Source organism: Benincasa hispida, chromosome 1, assembly GCF_009727055.1.
Source record: "Benincasa hispida cultivar B227 chromosome 1, ASM972705v1, whole genome shotgun sequence".
NCBI lineage: Eukaryota > Viridiplantae > Streptophyta > Magnoliopsida > Cucurbitales > Cucurbitaceae > Benincasa > Benincasa hispida.
Window position 1 is genome coordinate 61436497 of NC_052349.1, and position 21116 is coordinate 61457612.

Here is a 21116-nt window from a genome sequence, read left to right on the forward strand (position 1 = left end):
GGACAAGTAGCCGAATTATTGTGTGAAATATTAGTGACGTTGTTAAGAACTTGTTCGTTGATATTTTGCAAGTGCCTATGAGATTATCTCGAAGTGGGTGTTGTAAACACACGTATCAGAGAGTATGAATTGTTATTCTTCGGGAAGAAGGTTGCTAGTTGAATATTATACAATCAGTGAATGAAAAGGATTATTGAATCTTCATATGAGACATCGATTCGAGGGGGAGCCTGAATCTAATTGTTCTGTAGGTGATGAAGTATCAGATTTAAGAGGAGTCTAAACTATTCCGTAAAAGAAAGCTACATGTGTATCATATTAGTATGTACTGGAGATAATATTCTTGTTGTAATCACTTATCTTATCTAGCGGAACCTTTTCATTTAGGCTAAGTGCTTCCCAGACATAGGTGAGATTTTACTGAACTGGGTTACCATTTCTCTGTGTTTATTAGCTCTTCTCTCTCTCTAGTTATCTTGTGTTTACTCATGTTTATATCTTTGTGTTTGACTTGTGAGTAGAAGCATTTTAACTCTTGTTTTTTGCTATCTATATGTATTTATCTATCTATCTACATACATATATACAAATATACAAACATGCATGCATGCATGCATATGTATATGTATAGAGAGTTAAGCTGGTCAGTTCTACCAAGTAGACACAAACAATACCTCTTCTTAGACTGCGATGAGATTGTTAAGAAGTAATCGATTTTATATCAAAAGTGATTTCCATTAGATTTTATAGTTAAAGGTGGTTGTTGAAGCTCAGAGTTGGTTCTCGAAGTGTGGCAGCAGTAGTCACCAACGATGGTTAATGAATGGAGCCATTGAAAATATTGGAAGAAGTGAGAGTTGGGGCTGTTAGAGTATATTAACGTGTAGCGGAGGAAAAACATAATCAATAAGCACTCTAATCATACTTAATTTGAGTTTAAAACATGTTTCAAAGTAACTTTTACAGAAGAGGGTTTGCTGAACACAATACCTTTGAAGTATCCTCTTCAAATCCAGCTGAGTTCTATGTGAAAGTGCTTCAATCTTCAAGTAGACAACCACTAAGATCTTCTCGACTATTCTCTTGCAAGGATTGTGTGGTGGAAACATTAAATTGAGCTGGATGTATATGAGATTTGAAGAGGGATTTCTGCGGAGTTCCTTTTGAAGTTCTTTTAAGCATGAATCATTATTCATTTGAGCACTTCAACTTATAGAGCTTTCACCATGAAAATTCATGGCTTGCATGAATGACAGCTCCTACTTCAAAGAGAAAATGGAGTTGTGAATAAGGAAGTTCAATACATAGTGGAGATTTTCAACATTTTGGAAATCTCCACTTTGAAAAATGATTTTCAAATGATTTTTCCAGAAATGATTTCTAAAACCATTTTTATATTAAACTTATTTAATTTCATTTATTACTTTTATAAAAATTAATTCAATTAATTAATTTTTGAATTAATTTTTGAATAAAACTAATTAATTAAACCTTTTAATTAATTTGGTTAATTTAATATCTAATATTAAATTAATAATGAAATTAATATTATAGAATTAATATTTAAATTATATTTTAAATATTAATCATTTCTCTAATTTCGTTTAATTTCGATAAAATTAAACATTTTAATTGTGTCGAATATAATAAATAGAAACCCTAATTGAATTTGAACATTTTAAATTCTAAACCCTAATTTCAAATTTTTTTTCAAGATTACTCAATTTACTAATCCAAATTACGAGTTGGTAGAGGGACCTTATGAACCTACAGATTATGAGCTCCAACAACTTGTAATTAATTGGTTAAACTCTTTAAACCGAATTAATCATTATTCGTTAACTATCAAGACATTCTACTATAGTTCGATAGTTGCACTCTCCTTACTGTAAATATATTTCTGTCCATTTTAACCATAATCAGTAAGTAAATCCTTCACAGATCGTTCGTATTTACAGCTGGGTCAAAGATTACCATTTTACCTCTATTAACCCATCTTGCTCCTTAACCTCCCACTGATCCTCCATTGAACAATTGGTTTATAGTTCAACTTATAAATCATAACCCTCTCTTCCATGAGAGGGTGGGGCCTGTTGTTCAAGACAAGGCATCAACGCTTAAGAGAATAACCCATTTGCTAACCCTAAATCAGATAGGAGTGAATTCTATATTGCAAGGCTATGTCCTCAACTATCTATCTGGTCTTATCCCTAAAATGAGAGGCTTATTGAGCAGTGTTGTGGGACTACTCTCACCTATGCAAATCAAAGAATAATCCTGAATAAACAGGAGTTCGTAGTTAGCTCAGAATTAAGATTGAGTTACCCTAGGTCATTGAGTTTGAGATAGTCAGTTTTGACAGTAAACGGTTGTTATAAAAAAAAGTGACTATTTCGAGATCTGGTCTTATGCAAACTCATTGCATAGGATGTCCCCACTCACACGTCTCTACATGAATGAGTTTTGGATCACATCATTTGTATAAGTATACAAATTGGGCCACATCCAACAGTGTCACCAAGATGAAGTACCCAATCTCATCCATATACTTATAGACCATTTTGGGTACATACTAAAACTTGATCCATTTTTATAAGTATACAAAGTGTTTATGTTGTAGACATGGATTCGTTTATTGGATTTTCATAGAATGATGCAATATCAATAGTAATTTATTGAATAAAAAAGCTCAACAACATTTTTTTTGATAAATAGAATATGTTAACAATATTTACGAACTGCGAGTATAGGCCATTTCCAACATGGGCGAGTTGGTAAAATATAATAAACTTAGTTTACCTTAGTTATAATAAATTTAAAATAAATAAATAAATAAACAAACTACTCTAGTATCTAAACCCTTAAAAAAAGAAAAGGGAAAAACTTTGATGTTTGTTATTATCTACCCATCAAATATAAATTAATGTCTCCAACCAATTTAATCAATCTAACACATGTATACCACTAAGAGAGATTATTGGAAGAGGCTAATGGATGTGAGAGATGAAAAACCGCAAAAATACAAAAAAAGAAAAAAAGAAAAAAAAGATTGAAGAGTTTTCGAAAAATTGACATAAAAGAATATGAAAAATAACTTTGCATACATATTATGGGAAAATGGTAGCATTGCATTTTGGATTATAAGAAAATAAAAAGACCCATATGATAGTGTGTTTGGAAAAGTGCATCTTCTTTTTCTAAGGAAAAGTAATTGAAGGCCATCACACTTACTACTTACAATCACACGGCGGTGCCACTATCACTATGCTTTCAAACAAACCATCTTTTCTTTTCTTTTCTTTTCTATGCCCTTTTTTCAGAAACCTCCAAATACATAAACCCATCTTCATTCATGCAACTCACGTCTTTTCAAATTACAAATTTACTGTTTTAACCTATGCAACTCGAATTACATTTATATTCTACTCAATATATTTTTATATTCATTATTTAAATCAAATCTCGTAAGTCAAATATTGTTTTCCTCTTTAAGAATGCTAAAGACTTTTTGTTTGTGTTTTTATTTCTATATATATTCTTTGTTTTAGGACTGTTTTCAAATCTAGAAAAATAAATTAAATTATTTACCAATATACCAAAATATCACATTCTATCATTGATAGATACTAATAGACATTAGTGATTGATACTGATAAACATCACTCACAAATGATAGTAGTCTATCAATATCCATCACTGATAGACTGTGACATTTTTCTACCTTCGGAAATATTTTCAGCGGTATTGTTGTTTAAAGCCATTTCCCTTTTTTTATTAATCTTTTTTTTTTTTTTTTTGAAATGGTATATTTAAAAAAAAAATTGTTGTTAATATACTTTTTCGGCTATTTTAAAATAAGTTTACTCCATATGATTTCTCAATATTCTAAAAGTGTGTATTAACTCATTAGGGATATTTTAAGATCTCAAAACATTTTGGCTCCTATATCCGGAAAAAAAAATCTTTTTAAACACATCCAAAGTTAGTAAAAATAACCAAGTTTTTACTATGAATATTCAAACACACACTCTGAGTTTTCTCAATAATCCATAATCCATTAAAAAAAATGAATAAATTTATTTTGAATTCTTTTTCACACTTTTACGTTATTCATTATATCTCTTAAATCACTAATTGACTTAAAAGCTTATGACTCAGATAAATTGATTATTTTTTTAAATAAGAACTATATCACGACAGGACAATGAATCTGTGAGAGAAAGATAGCTAAGTTACAATACTTTTTTTTATAGGAAAAAGAAAACAGTTAGTTTACAGATATGTGTAGTAGAAGGGCACTCAGGCCAAGGAAAAAGTTACATTTTTTGTTTTTCCTATTTCCCCTTCTCCTTTACTTTTTTTTTTTTTTTTTTTCTTTTCCTTTTTCTTTCCCTCTCTTTCTACTAATTTCAAACCCTGCAATGTCTTCTTCTTAATAAAGATGGTCGTTTCCATTGCACCAAACGTTGTAAAAAGTACATAACCTACAACAATAATAAAGATAAAATAATTAATTATATAAAACACATCTCTTAAAAAAAATGAAAATAATGAATATATAGCTTATGGAACTTGCCTCGGAAGGTTCTCGTAAAGAATAGGAAGCATGAGTGTCTTTAGGAATTTTAGACACGAGAATACCAAACCCTTGATTTCTTTCCCTTAGAACCTATTATCAAAAGAGACCAAAAAGAAAAGCCATATTAAAAACCCCACTTGAGTGAAATAATTATTAAAAGCTAACTTTACAACCTTAAAAGAAACATAGGTAAGTAATTAATTTCGTATTAGTAACAAACATAGAATACCTTAAATGCATCTTCATCTGTACGATCATCTCCAATGTAAATAGGAAACACGTCGGAACAGTTTGCGTATCCTATATTTAAAGATCATGAATTTTAATGAATAAGATTGAGAATGAGACGATCGTACATTGTAATGTCAATAAAAATCATAAAAGACCAACCTAACGATTCTAACAAAAACTCGAGGGCCTTCCCTTTGTCCCACTTGATAGTCGGACGGATTTCTAGTACCTGTGTGAGATGACACCATAAATTATGTTTATAAGCTTTTATGTATTATTTTTCATTTGAAGTTTGTAAATAAAGAGAAAAGAAAAGAAAAGAAACCTTTCTTCCTTGGGTTAGTCGGAGCATGGGGTATTCTTTAACCACTGATTTTACTTCTTGGGCCAAATTGTTCCATTGCTAAAAACATACACAAAAAAAAAAAAAAAAGGTTTAATTTGGAGTTGAAATTCGAGAATAATAATAAGAAAATAAAAAGGGTGAGTGTCATAATAATAATAATAATGATGATGATGAATCTAATAATTGTTATGTAATAATAAGGACATCTTTTTTTCTTTTTACCTTTTCATCAACACAGCGAAAATGCACTGAGATACAAAATTTGTTGTTCTCCACTTTGGCCCCTGGAGTTGATTTCATTTTCTCTACCAGCTGTTGATAAACCTATTAAATTTTAAAAAAAACACCAAAAAATTAATAATTTAATTTCGTTTGAATTTTTCAAACCAAAAATCGAAAAAAAAAAAAGAAAAAAAAAAATCAAACCTCGTCTATCATGGGAAGAAACTCGCTAGCTGGTTGGAAGAGAAGACCTTGATCAACCTGAAAAAAGAACAAACAACCTCGGATTAATCAAATATTGATGGAGAAGAAAAGGACGGTTTTAAATGAATCGGTTATGATACTAAATTACTAATTGGCTAATTAATTAAAAAGTTCAAAGTTGGTTTTTTAATTTTTGGCAACTTACAGCTTTCTTGAATTTGGAGCTTTTCGTTGGGCCTTTAATGTCCATTCCATGGCTGCCGGCGTAGTAAAGCTCCGCCAGTCTTATGAATCCGTACACCTGCAATTCCGTCGCCCACAGCGGAGATGCCCAAAAAAAGTGTGAATTTTTTTCCTTTTGTTTTAAATTTTAAAAGGAAAAAATAAAGATTAATTTGAATGTCGTAGGAAAGTACCTTGTCTCTGCATCTGCCACTGACGATGGCGGTAGGAAAGCAACTAGCGAGCTTTTTCACCGTCTTCCTCATCTGAAATGAAATTCCCAGAGAAGAAAAATAACAGAGTGAGAAACAGAGAAAATGAAAAATTAAGAAATTAAGAAATGAAAAATGGAATCTGGGAGTACTTACAGCTTCGGACATGAAGGCCTTATCGGGATCTTCAACAATCGGAGAAAGAGTTCCATCGTAATCCAAAAACATAACGATTTGTTTCCCTTTGGAAGCTTCAATTATCTGATCGAACATGTCCAGTGCAGAAGGATGATGGTGCTGTTTCATTACGATAAGAACGAAAAATTCAGTTTCAAGGAAATAAAAACAATTGAGAAATGGGATGAAGAGAGGGGTTTCAGTTCTCACAATCCAAGAATTATGGTGGTGGTCGTCGGCGGCAGAGAGTGAAGGGAGAGATTTAACATGGGTGGGAGAGGAAGCTCTCATTGATTCAATCCATCCGCCATTAACATCCAGGTCTTTAAGGATTTTTTTACGGGAAATGGAGATGTAACCGCCGCCACCGCCACAACCACCGCCAGGAGCAGGCGGAGGTTTCTGAGCGGTGGTGGCGAAAATAGAGGAATTAGAAACGGCAACGGTGATGGACATATTGATGCCGGATTTAGTATCGGAGACTACCACATTCTGGTTCGTCATATCAATTACAGTTACAATACTCTGTTTTTCTTCGTTCTATTAAAATCAGGGATTCTCCTTCAAATTAAGAACTAGAAAACTCAAAAAGGAAAACCCAATTAAATTTGAAGGAAGATTTGAAGTTGGAGAAAGGAAAAAGGGGAACTAGCTGGGGAATTGAAGAGGAGTGGGGAGGGAAAACAGAGAGCAGGGAAAAACAGAGGAAGAGAGAGAGTTATGGTGGAGAGAGAGAGGAAGGTGAGTGGTGGATTTATAGTGGGAAAGAGAAGAGAAAGGGGGTAGTGGAGGAGATGAGAATTTCAGAATAGGTGGGGTCCACACCAGCGGAAATCCAGACGGCCCCACCACCGTAATCCGCCGTCTTCACTTCTTAAAAGCCGTCACCGTAACACCACTTCACCGGTGCATTCTAACAGTATAGATCCACGTGGCGACATTCCATGGTCTCAGTCAACTTACTGTACATTCTTGCCGCGTGGATTTTCATCGATAATGACATTATTTCAAATATATATATATATATAGTATATATATATATATATATATTAGGACAAATTTTTTATACTACTTTTATTTATAAGAGATTTTCCCCTGTATTAAATGCCAAGAAAATAAACAGTCAAGAATTGTTTGGAATATATATATATATGTATATATATACGATGGGTCAAATATTGTATTAAGAAAATTAATTAAAATATTTTAAGATTTATCAATATGCATCTCACCTTTATCATACACATAAAAAAAAAGTAATTAAAATATTTTTAAAAAGAAGTAAGGAGAATTTATCATATATCAAATTATGATTGGACAATTTAGTAAGATGCGTTAAGATAGGTGAAGTTTAGAATGCACTATTTTTTCTTAAAAACAAACTAATCTAGCATCATACTCTTGTTATTATTACTACTTCTTTTAGTTTTTTAAATTATTTTTATTATGTGGGATTACACTTCACTTAAGAGCAATATAGATATATCTATTTTTGTACAGTCCACTCTATTAACAAAAAGAAGTTTAAAAAATATTTTTAAAAAATTAAGAAAAATTTACTAAGTGATAAATTATGATTAGATAATTGAGTGAGATGCATAAAGATAAATATAGTATAAAATGAGAGTATTTAATACAATATGATCTCAAAGTTTGAGTGAAGGGATTTGGGAAGTGTTGTGTTTTGGGGGAGGGGATGTATGTGATGAGCAATGATTAAATGCAACCTATCTGCATCTAATACCATACTAATATTTCTTAAGTTATTTATTGGACAAGTGTCTAAATTGTAAAAAAAAAAATAGAAGTAGGTCAAACACAAGCTAAATTTTTGTGGTGTGTGAATGGGTTTGTTGAAGGTATATTTCCATTTAAAGTAGGGGAATATGAAGGAGAGAATTTTTGTGGCCTTTGGTATGTAGTTGAAGCCATATTGATATTCAACTCATTCCTTATTAAGCCACTTCCATCTTTTATTAACTCTCAAAGTCCCTCCCTCTCTCCCAACATAATAATACACAAACGCCCCTTGTAATTGGTTCACCAAAACTAGCTGCCCAATTTCCTTCTATTTAATCCTTTTTTCTCTCTATTTTATTCTCTTTTTGGACTTCAAAACACCTTCTTTCTCTTGTTTACTTTAATGAAAACCACTTGCATTTTATGTACAACTAATATTGTTTAATTACTTTTTTAATCATTCAAATCACAATTACATAGATTCTATGCTTTCATTATTGTTCTTCATTTACTTTTTGTGTTTTAATAATGTATTCTTTATATATATATATAGATATAAAAAAAAAAAATGCTCTTTTAGAGAGGATGGTATATGGGAGTGTTTAGTAATAGACTTTTGTTTAGAGTACTACTTCACCGTGACTCTCTTCAAATATTTCTTCATTTAAGATATTTTGAGTAGAAAAAAGTAAAGGACACGAAAGGACATGAGGTTCAATTTTTTTGTTCTAACTCGCCTCTAATGAAAGCAGAGAATCTCCATTTAAATAGATAATAGAAATGAAATTGGATCGAAAATGCATTCCCTAGTCTCTGTTTTCGTTTTCCATTCTTACCTTGTTTTCCATTTTAAATTTATTGTCATTACAAGTATTATATTCCAATTTAAAGTTAATTATTAAGGACTTAGATCATATATTTATATACATGAAGATTCTCATAGGATATAAACCATGATTTTTTTTTGGAAGATTAACTATTTATTTTTTAATAAAAATATTTTTTTATTTAATTTAATTCATATGTTAGTTGATAGGATATTAAATTTGTTTTTACTCATTAACTTAAGTTTTGGTTCAACTTGATTTAAGATAGTACTAGAGAAGATGGTTTAGGGAGATCCTGTATTTAGTCTCCTGCAATGTTATTTCTTCCCATAAATTTACTTTTATCCATTAGTTTAAGCCTGTGTGAAAGATCTTATGTTTAAACACCTATTATGTTATTTCCTCCAAAAATTTACCTTCCCCTATCAATTCACAAATTTTTTTTTCTATCCCTACCATAATCTCCATATAATTTAAGAAGGAATTTTGTGGGAAAAAAAATATTAAATGGGTCAGAGGATGACGAGTAAACTATCCCTCGTAGGGGTGGTCATTCAAACCGCAAAAGCCGAACCACTTCTAAAAATCGAACCGAATCGAAAACTCAGTGAAACCGAAAAATTTTGAAACCGAATTAATTCGGTTCGATTCGGTTTCACTTTCGAAAATTGAATTTGAAACCGAACCGAACCGTTTTTAACTAATATATATATATATATATATATATATATATATATATATATATATATATATATATATAAAGAGTAAAACCGAACCGCTTTTAATTTAAAGAACAAAACCGAATTTAAAATTGAACTGAACCGAACTGTTTTTTTAATTAAAAAAGAATATAACATGGATTTTTTAAAAATGCCAAAACCGAATTTGAAACCGAACCGGACCGCATATATGCGGTTCGTTTCGATTCGGTTTTACATTTTAAAAATTCGATTCGATTCGGTTTGACCATCGAATCGAACCTAACCAAATGATTTCTACTTCTAATCCCTCACATGAAACATCCCTAAGAAGGAAAAAAAATGTCAAAACTATTTTGTCTGTATATTTCTTTGTCATGTGTCTTTTGTTTAACTATGTTCAACTCAGAATATGATGACACTTCTTTTATTCTATTGCTAGCCACTCTCAACTCAACTATTCATCATATAATCCTATATTTGTGTGATGATTAATTTCGGTCTCAATATAATCTAAGTTAAGATCTTTGGTTTTAGAAAAATTAACATAATGCACCTATCCTTGATCCTTTAAGTGGATTTTTCAATGTGTGTTAAACACTCAAGTTCTTCTTAGTTAGTTAAGCCTAACTCTAATATCATAATATGGACTTCTTCATGAACTACCATGTTTTAACTACCTAATGTGAACTTTATATATTATCTATAGACTATTCATAATTCATGGGACATATCTTTAAACCTCGATGTCCAAACACGAACTTTTCGTAGAACGTATACGTGATTCGCTCAAACCAACTTATTGAATTTAAGTTTACTTTTTGTTAAGGAAAACAACCTACCAAATATCTATTTTTGACATATACTTTCATGGCTTTGATTTTATCTAACAAACTCTCTCTTTCTACATCTGTTGTAAATGACATACCTCATACCATTGAAGAAAATTATCTTCATTTATTTAATTACTTTATATGGATCTTCCCATTATTTAAACAATGCACCGGAGATAACTTTGAACACATTTCTAATACTTTCACTCTCATATTCATTAATAAACACAAACCGCTAAATTCGCTAATTGCCCCCTAAATTAGAACCTTTCAAATTTCCTTTCAACTTATGGAATCAAACTCATGAAAACCTAAAAATTGAAATTGAAATAGCCAATATTTGATTCAAAGTCTAATTCTATATATGTAAACAAACCTATTATTGCATGGGATAATTTTATGAACCAAACTTTTAAGCAGATAGACAAAATGAGAATTGGTATGAAATAATAATGAGTAATGTGACAACACAAAAGTATTTTTCAGCGGCATCTACCTAAGTTAAACTACTTTGTGTTGTGGTACGACGGTTGGCTTTACGTCGTCTCATATTAAATATATAGACATCATTAGAGAAGAAAGTAGATAAAGTAGAGGAAACAAAGTGCATGTGGTTAAAACTTAAAAAAGATGAAACGACAAGTCGTCCTCTTAAAGCTTCATTCTATTCTCTGTATCTAGCCCCTTCAAACAACCCTTCCTCAATCTTTATTTCTTTTCTTTCATTCTTTCTTTCTCTTGAGATTGAGAGAAAGTGAGAGAAGGCTGGCAAAGCCTAAGGAGAAAGAGACAGCACAAAAGGTTCTTAGAAGCGTTGGATTCTTTTTGTTTTTCTTACAACCTCATAGTCAAAGATGGAGTGATCCAACCTTCAATTTAAAGAATGATTATTGATATTATATTCAACTCGACAATGACTCTATTAACTTAGTTGTTGTTTGTAATTGATGCATGATTAGTCTCAAATAGAGTTAAAAATGAAAAAGTAAATGAAGAGAGCTATAAACGATAATTATGCATGTATGTGCATGTATAATAATACTTTGTATAAAAGCTTTCCGCTACATCAATAAGTATAGATTAGTTACTCATTAATTCTATAAGAATAATCACCTTTAGTAACGCGTGAAAAGATGTTTTTGAAAGCTTGAAAATGTCACCTAAAATATTAGTAACGCTTCGATGCACATTATTGTATCTATTAACTGTTGCCTCATAACGATAAATATAAATGACTGTATTTACCACATACTACTAAAACCCATCTTTTAGTAACACATGTGCATAGTTGAATTTATACTAGCAATGAACTAAATGTCACTATTTGTACCTAAAGTTTATATTTAGCAACATGTATATTTGTTGTTGAATATATATTTTTTCAAAAGTTGCAAGTAACTTTTGCGATAAATATGTGAAATCCAATTTAAATTCTAATCTATCTTTTTTATAAAATGTAATTTTTCCAGTATCATTTAACAATAAAGATATATTTAAAATCCAATTTAATATGTAAATCTGTTATAATTTTTTCTAAATATAATCATGTTTTGAACAAATTAACAAATTGGAGAGTCATTTCATATTTAAATAGAAAAATAAAAGAAAAATACAGGTATTTATAAAGATATTAGCAAAATAATACCAACAAAAATAAGTATATCATAAGTATAGTTTTATCCTTTTCTAACATTCTCAAGTTATAGTGAGTTGCAACATCATCTCATATTTACATAGCATGCATTATATTTTAAAAAATAAATGAACATGTTAGTACATGAGAGAACAATTGTAAATATAAACAAAATTTAACTAATAGCAATCGATTTATTTGACAAAATGCATATATATTTTTTGAAAACAATTAATTATCCGCCCATAAAAATAAGCGAATCTTATATTATTGTGATATTGGAATGTGATTGAAATTTTCATCTCCTCGTTTATATGCATGATTGAAGCATAGATCAAAATAAAACATACGATTTTTTTTACTATTTTGAAAGACTACCAACTTAAATCAAAATTAAATCAGAATATGTAAAATTAATAAGATGAAATTTTGATCAGGATAAAAAATGATTATTTTAAGATTTTTTTTTTCTTTTTTGAATTCACAGTTGAAAATGAATTCATCTGCATCTGTACATCCGATGTGTTTTGTTATAATTTTGAAAAGTTCTATATTTTGTTATATTTTCAAATGAAATTATAATTTGTACTATAAGATCCAATTTCTCGAGATGAAACTATCAATATTTAAAGTAAAGATTCTATTAAATATTAGGTTGGAATTAAAGATCTCACTATCTCATTCTAGCTGTCTTTCCAAGAATGATAAATACCAAACCTACAAGAACAAACTTGACTACAGTGTTAAGTGGAGGATTTTACTCTTAGAAATTGACTTTTTATTTTATTTGAGAGACAAACATCCAATCCAAGTGGTTTCTTTTCTCTTTTTTCTTTTATGGAAAATAAATAAATTATATACATTCATTACATATATTTTTTTACAATACGTGAATGGGGAGTCCAACCTTTAATTTCGAAGGTTAATATAACAATCTCATCTGAGTTATACTCATTTTGGTCATTAATTATATATATATTTGCACAAGATTTTATATTGGAAAATTTTACTTTGAGGTTAGATGTTCGATTCTCCTATCTACATATTAAAAAAAAAACCAAATTATTATCGAGCCTAAGCTATATAGGTATCAAATTCGATATTGAATTTCAAAGTGAGTGGCTTGGGCCTATTTAATAAGTGATTGTGATTTTTTATTTTTAGTTTTTGAAGTTACGTTAGTTTTTTAATCATTATTTACCATAATTTTCATTTATTTGAATTAAACATTTAAATTCTTAACCAAAATTTCAAAAATAAAATTTATTTTTGCTTAAATTTTGGCTTAATTTTTTTAAAACACTCCTAAAAACTAGTTAACAAACCAAATAATAAAAAATCAATGGATAAAAAGTAGAGTCTATAAATTTAATTTGATTATTAAGCTGAGTTTTAACATTTCATCACTTGGGCAATTTGAAATTTTTGTCATAAACACCAAATCATATTTATATATAAAAAAAAAAAATTAAAAACATATTCTAAAATTCTTAAAACCAAATGAGGATTTTAATTTTAACAATATTGTCATTAGGTAGATGCATATATTAATTACTTTCAAAATCCCATGTACAACTCAAAACTATATGTATACTTATACTACATTGTAACTATTACTATATTTTATTATATATGTTATTACAATCTTACCAATTATAATCATTTTTTCCTAATTAACTTTAGAGACTATATTAGATATAGATACAAAGCATAGTGAGTGAAATTATATGTTAACATATTTGAATAAATTTGAAATAAATATTTGCATAATAAAACTGTGAGGGGCGTTAGCGCGCAATAATAGTACAAAGTTGGATTGAGTTGAATTAATAATTATTATTTATAAATTAAATTATCTGGAGAATTAAATTGTCTTGAGTGTAGGGTTGAATTAAGTTGGTAATTATTGTCTGTGTTTGGGGTATGAGTTGAGTTGAGTCGAGTCAGAAAATCTGTGTTTGGAATGTAGAATTGAGTTGAGTTGAGTTGGGATATTTCATGTAGTTTTTCTAAATTAAATTGATTATGCTTTATTTATTTATTTATTTATTATTATTATTATTATTATTATTTTGCTATTGGTGATTTTAATTTTCAACTATAAACTTATTTTCCTAACTTTTTAAAGACAAACAAAAAGCCTTCTAATTTTTTTCCAACCTTAAAACATAACAGATTCTCTACATTCAATTTTTGAACACTTAATTACATAACATATCTTTTTCTTCATTTCTAAACATCAAATACATTCCAAATAAATTAGAACTAAACACAAGTACTTAGCACTCAAATATGAACACCAAATAATCTTAAAATTGGACAACATTTTTTTTCTTTTTGAAAATGGTAACATATTTAATTTTAATCATACAATTTGAACACTCAATTACGAAACAATTATATTTTTCTACCAAAATATATATATCATACACCAATGAAATGTATATGTTTCCTTCTATCTGACAATCACTTTTTAACTCTCAATTACTTATGAATTGATTTTTTTATATATATATTTAATCTTACTTACTTAACATTATTATTAAAAAAAAATTAACATGTTCTACAATAAATGTCAAGCATTCGATAACTTAACAATTTATGTTTATATAATATGCGTCGTCTGTGTCAAAATGAAAGTGTGTATAAAATATTTACCTTTTCATATCATAATGATGTTCAGAAGGTGATAGTATAGTAAAATTACATTCTTTAGAACATCACAAAATAATATGAGATGACCAAACATGTGCCCATTTCAAAAAAACAAGTTTACAAAATATAGTGCTAGGTTGAAATATTAGTGGTCAATCTAAAGGGTCTGAGCAAGTAGATGGATGCAATCCCATTTTCATGCTTGTTCCGATATAACGAGAAAATAGTCCATCTTTTGTATGTCTGTGCCAATGATATCAATAAGGTCACATCTATCATTCTCAGTCAACCCGTCAATAGCAAATATGGCATCAACTACCTCCTTCCGACGTTCAAATTCTAGCTCGTACTTCTCCGTTTGCCATGATACGAATTTGCCTATGTGTGCTGATTACATATCAGTGGTTGATCACATGATGTCGAACATTTCATTCTGGAATGTTAATCATTTCCTCTTACTCCCTCTAGATGGCTCTGCTGATACACTTGCTCTGCCTCTGGAGATATCTGGTATACCTACTCTCCCTGTGGACATATCTACCTAATCTTCATCCATTACAACCTCAAGCAATTGGGATTGTTCATTATCTGGGATAGGGTAGTCCTATGATCCTAGCCAAATATCGTCCTCCATTTTTCGAAACAAATTTGACGCTATCACCCAAGTTTTTTTTACCAACTATTTTTAAAAATTTATTTACCAACTAAGTTTTTTAATTTGTATACCAATTTTTTTTTAAAAAAATCATTTACTAACTATATTTTTAAAATTTATTTACCACAACTTACATTTTGATTAGGTTCGGACTGACTACACATCAAAACACGAAGAATAGATGGAGGCGGATCATAGATGTAACCTAACAAAAGTAATAAACTACGTTAATGAAATATTTTATTTATTATAAAAGAATGGAACGAAAGTGTACTGCTTTTAGCACAATTGTTCTGTTCATAACCACTCTTGTATGAATGTAAAAACATTGAGGAAGTATGAGGAGGGGAAAAACAAAAATATTACAAAAGGCAAAGCATCTAAATGATTGAAGTTAGAAGTGAGGAAAAGACAAAAGGAAAGATGGGAAGAAGGACTCACCAACAAAGTATATTAGAGGAGGCAATGAAGATTTCTCAAGATAATGTGATGTGGAGGAGGAAGACTTGTATAAATAGAAGGGATACTGAGGGATGGTTGGTCGGGGGAGTTCTCATTAATTTTGAATAGTGACTTCATTAAATAGAAAACAAAGAGAGGAAAATCAATATTAACAAAAGCAGGTAGGGTCAAGTCAATATTAAATGGGTGATTGAGTATATTATTAAAAATTATTCAATGAATATTGCATTAAATAAAATATAATATATCACATGAAATTACAAAAAAAAAAAAAAAAAAAAAAAAGCCGCAAGGATATGGTTTTGTTCTTTCATTTGAAGAAATCCAACTTCAATAAACAAAATCAACATATCGAAAGCAGAGAAATCAAAACAAAACATATTTCAATTTCAAAACTAAACAAAAATAAAAACAAGAAATTCTAACTCCGATAAACAAATTCAACATCAATTTCAATATATGATTAAGAAAACAAAAAAGATGATCAATTAATGGAAGGCAGTTTAATTAAAAAAAAAAAAAAAAAAAAGATCACCAATAAACTTAAAAAAAAAAGATGATTTAAATGTATATTTTTTTAATAATACAAATTAATGCACAAAATAGAAACAAGAATAGAGAATGAATTAACTAAAGTGAAAATGGGAGAACATGAATTTTAATGAGAACACAAGTGATGAAAAAAATAAAATAATCATCATTGGCCTCCGAAGAAAAGATAGTAGACAAACCTATTATAGGGACGATTAAACTCCCCTACAAAACTCCAATAATATGGTAAATAGCCCCTATCAGGAATTTAATTGCATACCAAATTTGAGGAAGAGAAAAAAAAACACAACAAGGGACGAATTTGTTATTGAAGCGGCGAAAAGAGATTTGTAAAAAAAGAAGTAAAATAGTGGGTTGAATCGAACCAATGAAGGCTGTGAAGACATATTAAAAAGAAAAAAAAAACATAAAAGTAATAAGGAACCTTAATAAGAAAATCGAAACCCAAAAATCTCAATTAAAAAAGTGTACAAATCTAACATATTCTCAAAAACTAAAACTAAAAAAAATCCAAGGAAAAAAAACCTACTTGATACATCAAAACCCAAAAATATTTGGACAAAAAGACCTACAGATCTAATATATTCTCAAAAAATCTAAATCCAAAAATCCAAGGAAAAAACCTACTCGGGACATCAAAACCCAAAAATCTAGTGGGCAAACTCCTACAACCACCTTTGATAATCATCTCTAGCGTGTTCTTTGGATGTTCGATTTTCCTATGATTTTGATAAACCCAAAAATGGTAATGTGTTTTGACGTTTCCACTTTGATAAACCCAAAAATGGCAACATGTTCTGACGACCATCTCCGGCGGGCAAACTCCTATAACCACCTTTAGTAATCATCTCTAACGACCACCTTTGACGTCCAACTCTGTACGATACCACCTTCAATGGCCATCTTCAACTATTACCTTTGGTGACCAACTCTGATCAACAACTCCATTGATCATCTTTAATGACAACTCTAATGATCAACTCAACCAATCACAAAATAGAAAAGAAAAAAAAAACTTAGCCGATGAAAGTGTTGTTAAATACAAAATTGAAAGTATTAGTTTATAATATTTAATAGTCGTCTTATATAGTAATTTGACACCAATAGAAATACTTTGAACATATAATTATCAAACACTTTGAGCATGTAAAAATTTATAAAATATATGTGAATTAGTTTTAAGTTCACGCTTCAATTAAAATTTTGGGAAAATATGTGTGCAATTGAAGAATTAAACAAAAAGTTAACAAACGAAAATAACCATTAGAAGATCATACTTTTTTAAGATTACAAAAAACTGCATTAGATATTCCTGATTTAATAACTCAAATCTATACCTCAAATACAAACTTCTTAACTCGTCAGACATATTAATTCCAGGCTTCATAATTCAACTCAACGCCCCAAATAACCTCTTAGCTTTTTCAAGTTTACAAGTCACTTAGTTTTTTCTTTATGTTAACAATCTTCATGGATAAAAATCTTCTTTAAATATATTGAGGGTGATCCAAGGCAAGGCCCAAGCCCAAGGATATCTCAGAAGTCCACGTGTTTCTAAAGGGGTGGTCAAAGCCTCTAGTGTATAGTCAACCTTGCTTGGTTTCCTTTGTATCACAAGCGAAGTTCACTAGTTGAAACTCTGCAACCTTAGAGACTACACGTATGTTAACACTATTGCACATGTCCCAAGCCGATGTTGGACAATGAACTCTATAAGCAGTTTCATTCTTCAACTAAAAAGATAAGCAATAGTCTGAATGAACTAAACATTATATATACTAACTAAGACATTAGAGTGTGTTTCCTTCAGCATTATGTCGGTCCAAGTTCTCTTGCAATTAAGCTCGAACGTATTCCTCCAACAAAAGAATGTCTTGTCAAAAAGCCAGCAACCTCAATGTGATTTGCGCAACAACAAAATATTGACAATATTTTTTATAATAGACTCATTCATAACAAAAGATAAAAATTGATACAATCGGGTAACTTTAAAGGTAAAAGTCGAATTTCATTTTATTAAAAAAGAAAGAAAGAAAAAAAAAAGAATCTCATACTTTCTATGGGTATGGAATTTAATTTATATCGAATTGATAGATGGCTAATCAAAGTCTATTGCATCTTTTTTGATAAGACGGTTAATCAAAAATCGAAGTATATTAAGTATTTGTATTTGGTTGATAGCCATTCAACCGAAGGAAAAAAAGAGAAAAATATATACCATTTGTCACGTGCCTTTGTCTACTTTGGATTGAGACTACCTGAACTAAATGCCAATGTTTGATTTTCCTTTTTTATTAAGAAATTAATTAATAGTTTAATTTCTATTTTCATCTCTAAATTATAATTTAAATTTTGAAAAAAATATTTAGGTATATTAAAACACATATTGAAAATTCATGAATTTCAATAGATAAAAACTCGAGGGAGGAAACTTAAATATTTCTCTTCAACATTTAGATTAAAATATCAGAAGATGAGAAACTTATACACCTCCATTATTCAAAATGCTTTTTTTTTTTCTCTATGCACAAAAAGTTGTCAAGAGACGAAAAAAATATTATCGACGACAAATTTTTTCGTCAACAGATTATTTTAACCATTGACAAAAATAGAACCTTTTGGCATCTATTTTTCTTAATTTGTTGACAAAAAGATGTTTAAAAACATTCTTAAACACCTTTTATATGTCAATGATAAAGAAAAATCATTGCCATAAAAATTTACTTCTATTAACAATTTTCTTAACCATCAATGAAAAGTGGCTATTCTTAACTGTTAAAGTGTTGATATAATTAAATTTATCATAATCGTCTACTAGCTTAAATTTTTTAGTCAATTGATAATCTAACATGGTATCAAAGCAGGAAGTTGTGGATCAAACTCTGTAATGTCATTTCCTCCTCAATAATGTTGATTTCTACTTGTTGGGGTATTCCACAAAATTTCAACCCTACTAGTGAGGAGTAGTCTTAAAGAGTTAGGAAAATAAAACGGATGGGACTGGTATCATTTACCTCTTCGTTGTACACAATAGAGTCAAGGAGCTAAACGATGGAAAGTATATCTTATCGTTTACCTCGTTGTTCTACACGATGGAGTCTCGGAGCTAAACGATAGTGAAACGGTTGATCATTTACCTTTTCATGTACACGAAAAAATCCGGGAGCTACGCGATAGAGGCTATCGTTTACCTCTTCGTTGTACACGATGGATGCTCAGCGCTAAACGATGAATAGAATATTGAATCGTCTAGCTCTTCATTGTACACTATAGGATTGAAATACTAAACAGTAGACAAAAAACTTTTTCACTTGCCTCTTCGTATTTTTTCATACCTTAGAAAGGGGCAACCTGCCTAATTTATACACTATTCCCTATTTTAGAGATACAAAGAATTAAAAAATTATATAAAGAATAACTAATGAAATGAGGACACATGGTCTATACATGGAGAAAGAATATTTGTTTGTTATCAACCAATCCTAATAGAAATTTGGAGCACTAAGGAAATAATCCTTCATGATTCACCTAAGTGACATAACATTCTTCAGCTGATGTGTTTTCTTGACTCTTCCTTGATAGATGACGTGGCAGATTCTCTAACATAATTAAATTTACCATAATATTGATTTTCATTTGTTGGGACCTATCGATATTGTTTGTTTCTTATTTTTAGCTTTCCTTTCTTTTTTAACCCCTATATCTCCACCTCAAAATAGTGGCTTAGCTAGGTATTCAAATAGATTTATCTCATAATGGTTGTCTTTAAATTAATCTCGTACTCACATCAAGTTCCCAAAAATTATGTATTTCATATGTAAATGAAAAAATATATATATCCAACTCTTTTTATTTTTAGTATGATAGAGTAGGAAATTCGAACTACAAATATTTTAGTTGCTAATACACGTTTTAGATGAAATTATCTCCAACTCTTTGCTAATTCTCAATAGTCTTTTTTTTTTTTTTTTTTTTTTTTTTTTTTTTTTTTTTTTTTTTTNAGCTCTTCTTCTACCTAAACTCTCTTTATTTAATACCAATTCTCTATTATTTGACTTAGACATATTTCATGATATCTACCACTATTAATTAAGTTTTTTTCCTTTTTTTTTTGGGGGGGGGGATACTCGATTACTACTTAGGTTTCCTCCAATGTTATTCACTTCCCTTTTGTCGTATAATTTCTAACATGTCAATTTATGAAGGCATAAACACACACTTCCCAACAAATACCCAATTACAACACAGAATAAACATAAACGAATACAACTTTTAAAAGTTACATGATTAGACAAAAATATAACAAAAAGGAAAAAAATTTGAATAATGTAGAAGATTATTTATGTCTCAATCAGATTAAACTACTCATAACCCACAAATTCGAACAAAGTTTGACCAATTCCTTCGTCGAGTCTACATCCAATTCGCGAAATAGTAATCCCTTTATTCCGATTCCGGGATACACTCACACATGCTACCAAACACTACTAGACAAAACCATCCCTAAAAAATATAATGAAATTGTTTTTATATTTTATCATTTTTCTTTTTCTTTCTTCAAATAATAATAATAACAATAATAAATTAAAGATCAATGCTTGAATGCAGCCATCTTTATGCTTTTCACTCTCATCATATATAAAATTTGAAATTTTACGCTATTTAACACACGACAAAACTTGTTACATATAATGTTACAATAATTCCAATAACATCAAAGATAAACGCAGAAAATTAAAGTCAGAACATAATACAAAGTTTAGTAACTCACAGTTCGGTGCAATACCACCCCTACGTCTGAGGAGCAGTGTGTTCGTGGAAAGATATTTTCACTAATATAAGAATATTAGTGAACGATTACTTAGGCT

At 29.6% G+C, this 21116-nt stretch overlaps 1 protein-coding gene across 1 annotated transcript; it reads right to left on the reverse strand.

Moving 5' to 3' along the window:
• Positions 1-4224: 4224 nt before the first annotated feature.
• LOC120070728 (probable trehalose-phosphate phosphatase J) lies at positions 4225-6924 on the reverse strand. The gene is made up of 11 exons (XM_039022592.1): positions 6404-6924; positions 6173-6313; positions 5999-6070; positions 5788-5883; positions 5583-5639; positions 5379-5480; positions 5136-5213; positions 4970-5039; positions 4809-4879; positions 4577-4669; positions 4225-4484 (listed from the first exon to the last, which is right to left on the reverse strand). The coding sequence occupies exons 1-11, from the start codon at positions 6695-6697 to the stop codon at positions 4410-4412; spliced, it is 1149 nt and encodes a 382-aa protein (XP_038878520.1). The 5' UTR covers positions 6698-6924; the 3' UTR covers positions 4225-4409.
• Between the last annotated feature and the right edge of the window lie 14192 nt (positions 6925-21116).